This window comes from Lissotriton vulgaris, chromosome 3_1, assembly GCF_964263255.1.
Source record: "Lissotriton vulgaris chromosome 3_1, aLisVul1.2, whole genome shotgun sequence".
Taxonomy (NCBI): Eukaryota; Metazoa; Chordata; class Amphibia; order Caudata; family Salamandridae; genus Lissotriton; species Lissotriton vulgaris.
This window is the reverse complement of record NC_141689.1, coordinates 1,595,523-1,611,023: the sequence shown is the minus strand read 5'-3', so window position 1 is coordinate 1,611,023 and position 15,501 is coordinate 1,595,523. Positions and strand designations below refer to the sequence as shown.

Sequence of the window (15,501 nt, the reverse complement as noted above, 5' to 3'; positions counted from 1 at the left end):
CCGCCTCTTCGGCAATATCTGCCAAGGGATGAACGTAAACATAAAACAGCAATGGACTGCTCACTGAGCCTTGCAAAACTCCATAAGGAGAAGGGTGGAGTTTAGAGCTTGCTGAGGTAGAAAAACCTGAAAAGTGAGGTCAGTTAAGAAAGAGCGGAGCCACTGAAGGGCTGAACCTCCAAGGCTCAAGGCATGCAGGACTCTCAACAGAACAGTGTGCGACACTGTATCGAAAGCGGCGCTGAGGTCGAGTAAAATGAGAGCCACCGTATGACCTTGGTCCAGTTGATGTCTCAGCATTTCGGTGACTCCAAGTTTTAGTTTTAGATTCCATAGAGAATCCTACTCTAAAATCCGACTGAGAGGGATGAATAAAGTTCTGAGAATCGATGAAAGATGTCAGCTGGGAATTAACATGTTTTAAAATGTTTTTGTATCTGTTTTATTGACTTTTCATCAAAATGAACATCCATCACAATCATAGTCATATATAAAACATCCGTATATATGAAAACAGTGTACATAGACACGAGGCCAGAAAAAGAAGGAGAAATGAAAAAACATCCACATGACAATGTCACAAAACTACAATATCCCACCCGAGGGGTGTGCAACAGTCTTGGGCCAACCATTAGCCCTACAAACTGTCCAAGGGGTCTCCAGAGGCACTCTGCTTGTATCCATTCCTTCTCCCTGCACCTTGCATATCAGGGCTGTTCAGTCCGCGTGGTGTCGTCTACGTCTCCAGTCCTTGTATCGCTATTCGTCAGATCAGTTTCGCCTTCATCGTCTGTGTCATTGTCTGTGTGCCGTCTATCTAGAAACATGGACCAAAAGTTTTTGGGTCTGTTACGGGGGTAGCAGGTCACTGTAGAGTTCTGTTTGTGTACTGCAATATATCATTTCCTTAGTCCACTGTGCAATTGTAGGAGCTGGACCACGCATCCATCTTATGACGATGCATTGCTTAGCGAGGAGGAAGGCCATGTCTACCAGTCGTCTGTGAGCCTGTCGTAAGGGTTTGGAATAGCCCAATATGGCTAGCAATGGGTCTGGTGTCAGTGTAAGCTGTGTAATCTCATTCCCTTCTTTGTATACTAAGTGCCAAAATGTTAGTATTGCCGGGCAAGACCAGGCAATGTGTAAAAAAATCAGCGACATGATCCCCACATCCCTCAATCCGTGTCTGTGTAATCTCTCAGGAGTATAGTAAGTCCTGTTCAGATATTTAAAGTGCAATAGTCTATGTTGGCCATTCAGTGACACTCTTCTTGTACCCGTGCAGCATATCTCTTCCCCCAGGTCAATCGATAGATCTGATTGCCAAGCTAGCCTCGGTTTAGGGTATGCCGCAGTTTTTTCAGAGAGAGCAATGCGATACAAGTTGGTTATTAATTTAGCAGGGGTCTTAGCATTGACCACATATTCTAAGGCCTTAATTATAGGGGGTTCTTCTAAATCTTCACCTTACAGGTCCCTGAGAGCGTGCCTTACTCTGTGGAACTGGAAGCGCGATAAAAGTGAATGGGGATTGTCACCAGATTCAATCTCGTCCCAGCAACGAGTTCTGCCCTCAGTGAACAAATTGCCCATAGTATGTATTCTCAGCGCCCTAAGCGCTGCTATGACTCCTTTATCCTTGCATGGGGGCAGCCAGGCGCACCAAGCTATATGTGCCTTGGGAATTAACATATTTTTCGAGGATCGTGTAAAAGGCCGAGAGCAAAAAAACAGGCTGGTAGTTCAATGGCACAGTTGGGTCCACATTAGATTTCTTTAAAAGAGGGAGAACCGTGGCAGGTTTCCATTCCGGAGGAAAAAACCTTCCTGGAAAGAGGTATTGAGGAGGCCCATGATCAGCAAGAGCGTGGGGGCATCGAGCTGTTTCATCACAGAATTAGGAAGAAGGTCACAGGGGGAGCCTGATTTAATGCTTGCCAGGAGTCGGTTGAAGGTGCTGAGATCCAAAAGGGACCACGCTTCCTGTTTAACATTGGGTTTGACATTATCGTGTATCTGAGTCACCCCAGTGCAGGGGACAGTAGGTGTGGTGTCGATAGTGTGTGAAGTAATTAATACGTTTTCACTGGCCAGTGCAGAATATATTTTTTTTACTTTATCCACAAAGAAGAGAGCGAGGTTCTCACATTGCATTCTAGTTAGAGCAAGAGGGGTGGTCTGAGTATTAGACCTGGATAATTCTTTAACTACCATAAAAATAGTTTTAGGGCATTTCTGAGCTTGAGTAATTATTTGAGAGAGCTGCTTTGCATAGACTATGATAGTCACTTAAGGCCTTCTTATAGGACATCTTGTTTCCTCCACTCCCTTTCAAGTGTTTTGCATCTGGATTTACAAGTCAATCAATCAATCAAATCAATCAAACATATTTGTAGAGCGCGCTACTCACCCGCTAGGGTCTCAAGGCTCTGGGAGGGGGGGGCGCTACTGCTCGAACAGCCAGGTCTTGAGTTGTTTCCTGAAGGAGAGATGGTCCTGGGTCAGCCGTAGGTGGGTGGGGAGGGAGTTCCATGTCTTGGCCTCCAGGTAGGAGAAGGATCTTCCTCCGGCGGTGGCTCTGCGAATTCGTGGGACGGTGGCGAGGCTGGTGGAACGGAGCTGGCGGGTGGGTGTGTAGAATGTGAGGCGGTTGTTGAGGTATTTGGGGCCCATGTCGTGGAGAGCCTTGTGTGCGTGGGTGAGGAGTCTGAACGTGATCCTCTTGCTGACGGGGAGCCAGTGCAGGTCTCTCAGATGGGCGGAGATGTGGCCGTGACGGGGGATGTCCAGGATGAGTCGTGCAGAAGCGTTCTGTATGCGCTGGAGTCTTTTCTGTAGTTTGGCTGTTGTTTCAGCGTATAGGGTGTTCCCGTAGTCCAGTCGGCTGGTGACGAGGGCCTGGGTGACCGTCTTTCTGGTTTTGGTGGGGATCCACCGGAAGATCTTTCGGAGCATGCGCAGGGTGTTGAAACAAGATGACGAGACGGCGTTGACTTGTTTGGTCATCGTGAGCGAGGAGTCCAGGATGAAGCCCAGGTTGCGTGCATGGTCCGTGGGCTTGGGGGCGGTGCCCAATGCAGGGGGCCACCAGGAGTCGCCCAGGCAGAGGGGGAATGGTCCCAGGATGAGGACTTCCATCTTGTCTGAGTTCAGTTTCAGACGGCTGAGCTTCATCCATTCCGCGACGTCTTTCATTCCTTCCTGGAAGCTGGCTCTGACGGTGGCAGGGTTGTTGGTGAGGGAGAGGATCAGCTGGGTGTCGTCAGCGTAGGAAATGATGTTTAGGTTGTGTTGGCGTGCGATGGCTGCGAGGGGCCTCATGTAGACGTTGAAGAGGGTGGGGCTGAGCGAGGATCCTTGAGGAACGCCGCAGATGACTTCGGTGGCCGCGGATCGGAAGGGGGGGAGGCGGACTCTCTGGGTTCTTCCGGAGAGGAACGAGATGATCCACTCCAGGGCCTTCCCTTGGATTCCGGTGTTGCTGAGGCGCTGTATTAGTGTGCGGTGGCATACGGTGTCGAAAGCTGCTGAGAGGTCCAGGAGGATGAGGGCAGCTGTTTCCCCGTTGTCGAGCAGGGACCTGATGCCGTCGGTAGCTGCGATGAGGGCGGTCTCGGTGCTGTGGTTTGCTCAGAAACCGGACTGCGAGGGGTCGAGGGATCCGTTTGTCTTGAGGAAAGCGGAGAGTTGTTTGTTGACGGTCTTCTCAATGACTTTGGCAGGAAAAGGGAGGAGCGAGATGGGCGGAAGTTCTTGAGGTCCGTGGGGTCCGCGGTGGGTTTCTTCAGGAGGGCGCTGAGCTCGGCATGTTTCCAGCTCTCCGGGAAGGTGGCGGATGTGAAGGAGCTGTTAATGATGTCCCGGAGTTGGGGTACGATGATGGAGTCGGCTTTGTTGAAGATGGTGTGTGGACAGGGGTCGGTTGGGGAGCCGGAGTGGATGGTGTTCATCATGCCGGTGGTGTCTTCGGTGCTGACCGGGGTCCAGGTGCAGAGGGTGGTGGTGGGGGGCGCTGGTTCGGTGGTTGGGAGCGTGATCTGTGCGCCGAAGCTGTTGTGTATGTTGATCTTGTGGTGGAAGAACGAGGCGCAGAGGTCTTGCGAGGGTTTGATGTCGTTGTTGCAGGCGCTGGGGTTGGAGGGCTCTTTAACGATGTTGAAGAGTTCCTTACTGTTGTGGGTGTTGTTGTCGAGTCGTTCTCTGAATGAGATGTGCTTGCTGGAGGAGAAGATGGGGTCAAGCGTGTGGCCGGCGTAGTGGGTGGGGCTGTTCACCAGTTGCTTGAGTCCGAGGTTGGCGAGGTTGTCCAGCAGGGTGGTGGTGTTGTTGTCGTTGTTGTTTTCCAGGTGGAAGTTGAGGTCCCCTAGGAGGATGTAGTCTGAGGAGGTGAGGGCGTGCGGGCTGATTAAGTCTGCGATGGCTTCGCTGAATTGTGTGCGTTGTCCCGGGGGTCTGTAGATGAGAGTGCCTCTGAGGGTGGTCTTGGGGTCGGTGTGTATCTGGAAGTGAAGGTGGCGGTGAGGGTGTCTTCGGAGTTGGTTGTGATGCGGATGGTGTTCCTGTGGATGACGGCGATGCCTCCTCCCATCTGGTTGGCGGAGCGGTCCCTCCGGGTGATCTTGTATCCCTATGGGATGGCGATGGCGATGTCGGGCGCTGAAGAGGCGTTCATCCAGGTCTCCGTGAGGAAGGCAACGTCAGGGGCTGTGGTGTCGAGGAGGTTCCAGAGTTCGATGGCATGTCTGTGGACGGAGCGGGCGTTGAGCAGGATGCACTTGAGGTGGTTGCTGCTGGTGTTCGGCTTGGCAGGTGCTGGTGCCGGGTAGGTCCGGATGCAGGTGAACTTGCAGGCGTGGCAGCTGAAGGGTCCGTGGGTGCGTCGTGGGGTGGCTCAGTAGCATCCTGGGATTCGCCCGGTGTTGAGTGCGTTGAGGGCGGCGGCGGTGTACGTCAGGCGGGTGGGCAGGGGTCCTCGAGGGCCAGGGGTCCTGACACTGGGCGCGGTCCAGGCGTGGACGGGCGTAGACGGGCTTACCTTTGGCGCGCCTTCTGCGCACAATCGGCGATGCCTCCTCCGGTTTGGTTGATGCGGTCGCTCCGGGTGATCTTGTAGCCATCCGGGATGGCTATGGCGATGTCAGGGGCTGAGGAGGCGTTCATCCATGTTTCTGTGAGGAAGGCGACGTCTGGTGATGTTGTGTCGAGGAGGTTCCAGAGTTCGACGGCGTGCCTGTGGACGGAGCGGGTGTTGAGCAGGATGCACTTGACGTGATTGTTGCTGGTGCCTGGCCTGGCGGGTGCGGTGCAGGTTTGGAGGCAGGTGAATTTGCAGGCTTGGCAGGTGAAGGGTCCGTGGGTGCGTTTTGGGGTGGCTCGGTGGCAGGCGGTGTTCCGGCCGGTGTTGAGTGCGTGGAGGGTGGTGGCGTCGTAAGTCAGTCGGGTGGGCTGGTATCGTTAAAGGCCAGGGGTCCTGGCGCTGGGCGCGGTCCTGGCGCTGGGCGGGGTCCAGGCGCGGACGGGCGTATACGGGCTTGCACATGGTCGCTGCGCTCAGACGCTGCACGTACGCATGGACTCCGCCATAAAGTGGCAAAGTGGGAGGGAGGAGCAGCTGGGAGGCAGGAGCGGGGCGGCGAATGGGAAGGGGGTGCAGAAGAAAAAGGGGCTGTAGGGGAACAGCGGCGGGGGGCGGGGGGGAGAACAGAGCGGGAAACAGAGGCGAGGGGGCAAGTCACGAATACAGAAAATACAGCGACAAATACAGGCACAGAGAAACCAAAAACACGAGGGGGCAAGTCACAAATACAGTAAATGCAGCAACAAATACAGGCACAGATAAACCAAAAACAAAGCCCAGAATACTCAGCTGCAGGGCAGCGGCGAACTCGCGGCAGTAGGGGGAAGCCTGAGCACACTCATTGGGGGTCGCGCAGTGCGAGGAGCAACCGGCCCTGAAGCAGGGTCAAGGGTCAAGAGTCAAGTCTTAAGCTTCTCAGTAAACCAAGGGGCTGGCAACTGATGGTTACGGAAACGTTTGTTGGAGAGGGGAAGGCGGGTATCTATTACTAGAGAGATCCAGCTTTGGATAGCACCCAAATCAGAAGTCTGGTCCAGATGGCTAGTCTGGAGCCATGTAAGAGAATGTTTAAGGCTTCAAGATCAAGTTTCGCCCAATGTCGGACTTTGGGTTTTAGTCCAGTGGCGCCTACTGGGGTTAAGCCTGCTACTTTCAACAGAAGGGAAAAGGAGGGGGACAGGTAAGATCCAACAAATTGGAAAAGATTGGGTCATGCAGGTGGCCTGCTGCATGGGTGGGACCTGAATTACGGAGATGAATATTCAATGCTTCGAGGTCAGCGATGAAAGCCGCACTTTTGGTACATTCAGGTCACCCAAGATGGTAAAATTTGCGGCATTCAAAACATACAAGGTTATTAGGTCAGGGAAGGACAGTCTCCAAGATCCAACCGGGCCTGGAGGATGATACACTAGTAAACTTAGGTGTGAGCGTGAGTTTGAATAATAAGGCTTCACATTCACTGGCAGAAAAATCCTCACAGTTGCATTCAATAGAGCTTTTGTGGATAATAACAATACCACCCCCATTCTTAATGTTCTATCCTTCCTGAAGATGGAGTAATTCATTGGGAATGCTGCTGCCACATTAGGCCCTGAGCTATCATGTAACCAGTTTTCTGTAAGAAAGACAGCATCAGGTTGGATATTGAATAAAAGATCAAAAATGTCATCAATTAATACTGTAAACTGTAAAGTCTTGTTGTAGTAGAGGTGTGGTATGTGTGAGGTCTTCCCTGATAATCAGTGTGTTTGGAGATCTCAGGTTCATTACTTAGGGGATGAGCCCACTCATTGTGGTCATTGTTAAATGCACTTGTGAAGGAGAACCTTCAATGCTGGCAGTTCATAGGAGCTTTGTCTAGAACAATCTTTTTGACAATTGGAAAAAGTGGGCAGACGAAATTCTAACAGTTGTTTAGTGGCGTATCTTATTTTCACTGTGTTGAATTGACATGGGGTCGAGGCCCCTGGTCCCGGTCGGGCATGGACGGGCGCAGACGGGCTTGCCTTTGGCGCGCCATCGGTGCGTCCCCTTCGTGTCCGCTCCCGGGCCATTAAGTAGTGGTCCAAGGGGAGCGCAGCGTAAAAGCTGGACCGCTAACTGGAGCGGAAAGCGAGGCACAACAAGATGGCCTTCACGGGTGAGGAGCCTCGTCCTCTAAAGTACAGGTGCAAAGAGTTACAGAAAAGCAAAGTTCAGGTCACATCTGAAAAATATTGCATCACATTTAAAAATGCATTAAAAAATACTGAGTATAACACACTCAGAAACATGCAAATAAAAACCAGATTACAACATTAAACAAGCTATTCCGAGTTCCCGTAATTCAATCTATTTAAAAGCTATGCCAAGTTCCCAGGAATTTAATGTATTTAAAAGCAGAGATGGCAATCGGAGTATAAGAGGAACCTATCAAAAGTGCTGCGCGACCGCTCCCGGGCCATTAAGTCGTGGTCCGAGGGGAGATGCAGCGTAAAAGCTGGACCACTAACTGGAGCAGAACGTGAGGCATAACAAGATGTCCTTCACGGGAGAGGAGCCCCGTCGTCTAAAGTGCAGGTGCAAAGAGTTGCAGAAAAGCAAAGTTCAGATCACATTTAAAAATGCATTAAAAATACTGAGTATAACACACTCAGAAACATGCAAATAAAAACTAGATTAAAACATGACATAATGCCACATGAAAAGAGCCATCCCTTGGGTACTTTAACATGAATTTGATACTGGCGATTGAATTGCTTGGCTGTGGGCATCCTTGGACCCTCCCGGTCCCTTCCGGACATGCCCAAACACAGTCCAAACAGAGCAATCAGGACGTAAACACGCCACGCTGTGATCTAGAAGAACAGAGAACAAGCACGTCTTATTAAGTCTCGCAAATAGCACTTATCAGCAGGCACATGCTCCCATTTCTCCTCTCCAGGTCTCATGACAACTAAGATGTTGTTTTTTCCTGTAGCTATGGTTTAACAGGCTTGGGGTTGTTGGGGGATTCAATCCCAGTGGAGCTGAACTTTCCTTGTCCTCACACAGTAAAAAGGGCTGGGGCAGTCCCCTTCTTAACAATTCCTCCATAAACTGGCATGATGATAATCTGAGCAACTCGATCTCCGGGTTGTACTACTAAATCTGTGTCTCCGCTGTTCAACAGCACCACTTTTACCTCTCCTTGGTAATCAGAGTCTGTTACCCCTCCCAAAACTTGTATGCCTTTCAAGGCAAGCCTGGAGCGAGAAGCAATCAATCCAACATGCTCCAGGGGAATCTGAATTCCAACCCCAGTTTCAATTAAAGCGATATCTCTGGATTCAGTCTGGGAATCTGCAAGGCATGTAAATCAAGACCTGCAGCCTCTGGAGAGGCCCGATATGGAGCCAAGGCTCCGAGAGTTGTCTCCAATTACAAGATAGCGTTGAGGGCCACGTGAGGCTGAATCTGCAAAGCTGGTGTCAACACTCGCATTAACCGAGTTTCTGCATTTGTCCAAGACTTGTTGTTTAAAATTAACAATGCATCATGCACGTTATCTCTCCAAACTTTTAATGACCCATTGAACAATGTTTTCAGCATCCACTCTATGTTGTGCTGTGCACAATAATCCTGCACCAATTTGCCTTTGAAATTAAACACATTGTCACTTTTGATCTGCAATAGAATACCATAATACGAAACAAGTAAATTGAATGTTTCCAAAGTATTCTGCTGAGTGGCCCTTTTACACGGAAAGGCTATCAAGTAGCCAGAGTAAGTATCCACCCCTGTACATGCATCCTGGCAACCCTGACTAATTGGCATTGGCGCAATGTAGTTGATCTGCCATATCTGTCCTGGCAACTTTCCCCTACCTAGCTGACCTCTCCCCACCTGTGGGACTGGTCTATGTTGTGTATGCTGACAAATGGGACATTGCATAATTAAAGATTTGATCAAATCTAGGGGAATATGCATCCTTCTATTCTCTGCCCAACTGTTAGTGGCTTTCTCTTCCTAGCCATTCCCACCAAATCAGAATCCTGTGTCGCCACTGTGGCCTCCAAAATCAGCAAAGGAATTACTCCACCATTCTAATGAGTCTGTTGGAAGTGGTCATCTATGTGATATACAGTAACTGAGCTTTGTGGTAACATTTCCCAGATCTCTTGCCACTACTCCTTACCCCACACCTCTTTTGAATGTATCATCCAGCTATGGGCATGCCATGTGGGAAGCCAGGTGGCTAACCTTTGGAAGCAGAACACGAGTCTGCGTAAATAGAACACTTTCCAGGTAATTCTTGTTTCAAAGCCCGATGCACAGCATACAATTCTAGAACTGGCTATTCTTTCCCTCTGTGGTAGTATTGTATGATACTGCTGTCCAATGCCTCTTAGCCCCCACATACCTGGCTGAGCCATCAGTAAACCATACATGTCTCTTGTCTTCTGAAGACAATGCTGCAGACGGTTGACCCCACTTCACAGGGGACTCCTGTATCTCAGGCACATCCTGTAACACCTCTGCATCTTCCACTGGGGCCTGTGCCACCTGCTTATGTAATACTGCTGTACCTTTGGGACCTACTTGGGCCCTGTCTCCTATGCACCACTTCAACTTGATAATGCCGACTTCCTGCACATGCCCTATTCTATGAGTCTTGGGGTAACTTATCACCCATTGCCTTATAGGAATCGAGGCTCTCAAAATCACATGGTGCCCCAGGGTCAACTGCTCAGTGTCCACCAGGGCCCAATTACCTGCTTTTCAAATGGAGTGTACTGCTCTCCAGCATCTGGTAAATTCTTTGCCCAAAATCTTAAAGGCACCCTCTTCTTTCCCTGCTTCAACTTTTCTTGCCACAAACTCCAACTAGCATACTGCCCTTGGACTGTCACATTTAGCTCAACGTCCCCCCTGATTCTGGCCCAAACTCTAAGGGACGCTGTATTGCCTCCTTTGCTGATTCGAATGCATTCTGTTGCTGCTCTCTCCACTCAAACTCATGTTTCTTACGAGTAACCTTGTACAAAGGAGCCAAAATTGTTATCTTGTTTCGCACTGATAGCAATACATTCATCAAATCATAAGGAACACCTATGAAAATTACAATCTTTATTACATCCTCATTCATTCTCTGCATTGCATCCATTAGTGTAAACCAGGGCTTATCAGTTGGCGTCCAATTTGACTCTATTTGGAATTTGCGTGACATCCATCTGCCGCTAACTGCAGTAAAGTGGTCAGCGCATTTCCTTGAAACTTCCTGAACTCGTCTTGCACAACAGGATCATTTCTTAGTATATAACATTTTGCCCCATCTCCATGTTCTAAATGCACTCTGTGTGCCCCTTAAATCAAACAAGCCCATTGTCCATGCAATAGATGTTTCACCTGGAATCTGTCTACACTCACTGCTGCTCAACCAGCACAATGCAGCCACTCATGAGCACCTTGACTATATGGAACTAATTCCCATCCTGGTATTTCATTTGGTATCTGCGAACCTGCTTTATCCATTTTAGTTTTTCTACCAAACATTCTGCTCCTTTTGCTTCTTATCCTGCTAGTGATGCCAACATGTCTTGCTTTTTCATTAGAACACCTGAGCAATACTTCAAAATACAAGGACACAAGTGAACACTCTTCAAAATAGGACTGAACACACTGTAAAGTACCAAAATGCAAAATAAACAAAAGCCCAACACTCATTTGCTAAGTGAAGGGGAATATTTATTGCAGTAAGTTCCCATATATCAAAAAGCAATAATGCGCAAGTAAGATAAATGCATATAGTGAACATGTATAAACAAGAATAAATGCATAGAAGGATAACTGCATGTACTCAAAAAAGAGTAATTAAAACTTGGAATACTACACCGGCTGTCTGTCTTGCATCATCTTGCCAGCAGGAATGGGGACCCCGTTGACAGTCTCAGCAAGAGCTCTCAGCCAGAAAAAGGGCTCTAGGCAGTGCGCCCACTTCTAGTAGAGTTCCTGGCAAAGCGCCTAGAGGTTTCCATCTTTATATGCTTTACTAACACAGAGAGAGACTTCTAGACCCCCCCCCCTCTTCGTCTGCACTGTTGGAGCTGGCTACACTCTCTGCTTCGAGGTCACTCAACGGAGCTGGCCAGGCTCTGATGAGAGCTGAGGCAGAATTCTTTGCTTTCTCAAACTTGGACACTGTACACCTCTCACACTGTCTGTTCTAACAGCTTATCTCTCTCATTGAGGTGAAAAGCTTAAGCAGTTCTGTGCGCGCAAGTAACCTGGGATCTACCAGTGTTCACAGTTGAAAGACAAAGGTAGACAGATACACGATGAAACCATGCTCACAAATGTAATTAAAGCAACATAGGGTCAATGGATAACACATGATCTCACAATATATAAATTCCTGTAACAATACATAGTTTTATATATTTCTTGTGTACTTATATAACAACCGCATATGTAAATAACATACTGATTCTAACTCTATCTATCCATGAAACTATATATCCATTGTTCACAATTCAAACTCAATCTATGAAAATATATATCTATAGTTCACAATTTTTCACCAATCTCTTTTTGCACTCACATTGCTTGACAAATCGTTTTATACTAAGATGATTTTATACTAGGATGATTAGTGTCCCTCTTGCATTTTCATGGTGTTGTTCGCATTCCTAGTAAAAAGGAAATAGAGCGTGTCATTTCTTCCCTCTAGTTCCTGTATACAGTGAAGCCAAACTTTCATGGAGGACGTTCATCTTCTCCAACGTTTTGTTAGGCATCTTAAACTAGTAATGGACGGTTTGATCCATGTGGCAAATGTTGGAATCCCCCTTCTACTCAACTCTACATATAGTTCGCCATGTGATCTAGCATTTCCAAAACCCTTAACTCCTCCATGAAGTCCCCTCCCTAAACACATCCACAGTTTAAGGTCAGCGGTGATCTCCATTGGTGCCTAGCGCTATATTCATTTGAGGTTATCTTGGTGATGGTGAGAGCCCACCAGAGTTGTGCTTAAGTAGTAGAGCTGCCAGAGAGACTGGTGTAGCCACAGATCTTTCACGCAGTTAAGCTGCACTTGAAAAGTGAACGGTTGAGGAAATTGAAACATTCCCAAGGAGTGGCCAAAGCAGAACGCAGGATACAGACCCTGGAATCAGGATTGTCAATACTTTACACTAAGTATTCTGTGAACTCAGGGTGCTCTTAACAGCTGAGGTATATATTTATTCTCCATTGGGTGATGTAGCTTGTTCTCTTATTGTGTTGTACTTTATAGTTCTAGTGATGTCTACTGTCACATTATAAACAAATCTCACATTCTTCTTCATTTGAACAGAAATGGAAAGCAGGAGTTTGCATCAGAACCAAGAACAACGCTGTGAGGAACCCAGGATAAAGGCAGCCTTCATCGGAGAAGATAAAGTGGTGGTTATGCAGAGAGTTAGCAATAAAATAACATACACAACAAGGAGCGTGAATGCAGCCCCTGGAAAAAACAGAGCTGATCAATATATAGGATGTGATGGTGATAAATTAAAGCTGATTGGCCAAAGAAAGAACACATCTAATAGAACATATATGTGCTCTGAATGTGGGAAAATCTTTAGGGAAAAGTATATTCTCATTGAACATAAGAAGATTCATACCAATGGGAAACTGTATCCTTCTGACGAAAATGGAACCACATTTCAAAGTAACTCAATCTTAATTCGACGTAGAAGGGCACATTCTGACCGTAAGTTATTTGCATCAAAATATAAAGAGAGTTCTACTGAGATTCAAAACCCTAAACTACAGCGCAAGCATGCCAAGCCTAGAGTCTATAAATGCAGTGAATGTGAAAAGAGATTTTCTTCTTCGTCCAATCTTTATGTACACCATAAAGTACACACAGGAGACAAACCCCATAAATGCTTCGAATGTGGAAAGCGTTTTCCTTTTTTTTCATATCTGAAGATTCACCAGCGGCTTCACACAGGAGAGAAACCTTTTGTATGCACTGAATGTGGAAAATGTTTCCGTCACTCTGGATATCTTATCTGCCATAGAAAAATTCACAAAGGAGAGAAACCTTACAAGTGTGAGTGTGGAAGGCGTTTCAATAGAGCAGATGGTCTGAAAAGCCACAGGCTCCAACATACCGGAGAGAAAAGAGAGAAACCATACTTATGTACTGAATGTGAAAAGAGTTTCTATTCTTTACCTCTTCTTCGCCTACACCAGAGAATACACACAGGGGAGAAACGTTTTTCATGTGACACATGTGGGAATAGTTTCAGGCAGTCATCACACCTAATAAGGCACAAGCGAGTACACACCGGTGAAAAACCATATATATGCAGTGAATGTGACAAAGGATTCAGCGATGCCATAAGTTTGAAAACTCACCATCGTGTGCACACTGGAGAGAAACCCTTTAAATGTGATAAATGTGGAAAGCGTTTTGGGAATTTATCAAATCTGAGGGTTCACCAACGCCTTCACACAGGAGAGAAACCATATAGATGCACTGAATGTGGAAAATGTTTCAGCTATTCCGCAAGTCTGGTTACCCATTTGAAAATGCACACAGGAGAGAAACCTTATGAGTGTAGTGAGTGTGGAAGGCGTTTTAATCGGCTAGACAGTCTGAAAAAACACCAGAACATACATACAGGAGTGAAACCATACCCTTGCACTGAATGTAAAAAGGCATTCTCTCGAAAAGACATCCTAGAAAATCACCAGAAAATGCACACAGTAGTGGCAGGTGTGACAGATAAAACATACACATCTAATAAGCGTGGAAAGCTATTCAGAGACTCAGTTCATCTAAAACGGCATACCCAAACAGTTAAACTTCATACATGTATCGAATGTGGGAAGTGTTTATGCTCTCAGTCATCCCTGAGAAGGCACGAGAGAACACACACGGGAGAAAGGCCATTTACATGTAGTAAATGTAGTAGTAGTTTCAGCCGGTTAGATCAATTGACAAAACATCTATTGAAACACTCAGGAGACAAATCATTTTCATGCAGTGCCTGTGGGAAGAGCTTCATTTCGTCAGCAAAATTGAATTCTCATGAGAGATTGCACACAGGAGAGAAATCCTTCAAATGTACTGAATGCGGGAAGAGTTTAAGTTCCGAGACATCCCTTAGAATTCATATGAGAACTCACACTGGAGAAAAGCCATATGCATGCAGCGACTGTGGGAAGAACTTCATTTCACCAGAAAAATTGAAATCACACGAGATATTGCATAAGGGAGAGAAGCCCTTTAAGTGCACAGAATGCTGTAAGAGTTTCAGATACCAGGCATATCTGAGAAAGCATGAGAGAACACACACAGGAGAAAAGCCATTTATATGTAGTGAATGTAGTAGGGGTTTCAGCCAGCTAGGAAATTTGATGAAACATCAAATGATACACTCAGGAAACAAACCATTTTCATGCAATGACTGTGGAAAGAGCTTTATTTCATCACAACAATTGAAATCACACCAAAGATTGCACACAGGAGAGAAGCCCTTCAAATGTACAGAGTGTGGGAAGAGTTTCCGATTTTCCTCAAACTTAAACCAACACCTCCATCGCATCCATACAGGCGTGAAACCCTATCTGTGCAACAGATGTGGGAAGAGTTTTGCTGACTCTGGAGATTTGACTAAGCACAAGCGAATTCACACAGGTGAAAAACCATATATTTGTGCTGAATGTGGACGCGGGTTCAGTGTACTATGTTCATTGAAATCACATCAAAAGGTGCACACCGGGGAGAAGCCTCATAAATGTATTGAATGTGGGATGTGCTTTGCGTTCTTGGCAAACATGTATGTACACCATCGAATACACACTGGAGAGAAACCCTACGCTTGCATTGAATGTGGAAAAAGATTTGCTGACTCTAGCTCCTTGACAAAACACATTCGAATGCACACTGGAGAGAAACGCTTTGTGTGCAACAAATGTGGGAAGAAATATGCAGAGGGTAGATACCTGACCGAACACATGAAAATGCATATAAATGATCAGTGATGTCAAATATTGCTTTCGCCAAAATGAACAATACTACCCTATCTTTGAGTAGTATATGGTACATAGTTATTGCTACAAAAAGAATATACAGACCGATAACATTAAAGGAGTTGAGAAAGCTCAAATTTAATTTTTATTGAAGTAAAGACTTTTTGATGCATAAAATCAGCATGTCCTCCATGCACCATACTGTGACTATTCTGTGTATGTTTGATTGACCATCTTAAAGTGTAGTATTACATTTTTAGGTTGAGCCTAGACAGTGCTTGCTCTGTTGCTTAGTGACTTGTTGCAGATGGTTTGTGGAGTTAAACTCTACCCATTGCTTGCTATTTGTCTCAGTGAGTATCCTTTATAAAACCGTGCATGCTTTAGGTTATTCCTGCCTCTTTGTCCCTTCTTTTTCTCTTCTGTTCTTCCCA

At 46.8% G+C, this 15,501-nt stretch overlaps 1 protein-coding gene across 2 annotated transcripts in view; it reads left to right on the top strand.

Moving 5' to 3' along the window:
- LOC147725792 (uncharacterized) overlaps positions 1–15,274 on the top strand; it is a 198,545-nt gene extending 183,271 nt beyond the window's left edge. For both annotated transcript variants that reach the window (XM_086959944.1, XM_086959943.1), the window contains one exon: positions 12,396–15,274. In XM_086959944.1, coding sequence (XP_086816070.1) covers positions 12,396–15,079 — 2,684 coding nt within the window. In that variant the 3' untranslated portion in view covers positions 15,080–15,274. The remainder of the gene's footprint in view (positions 1–12,395) is intronic.
- The last annotated feature ends 227 nt before the right edge of the window (positions 15,275–15,501 follow it).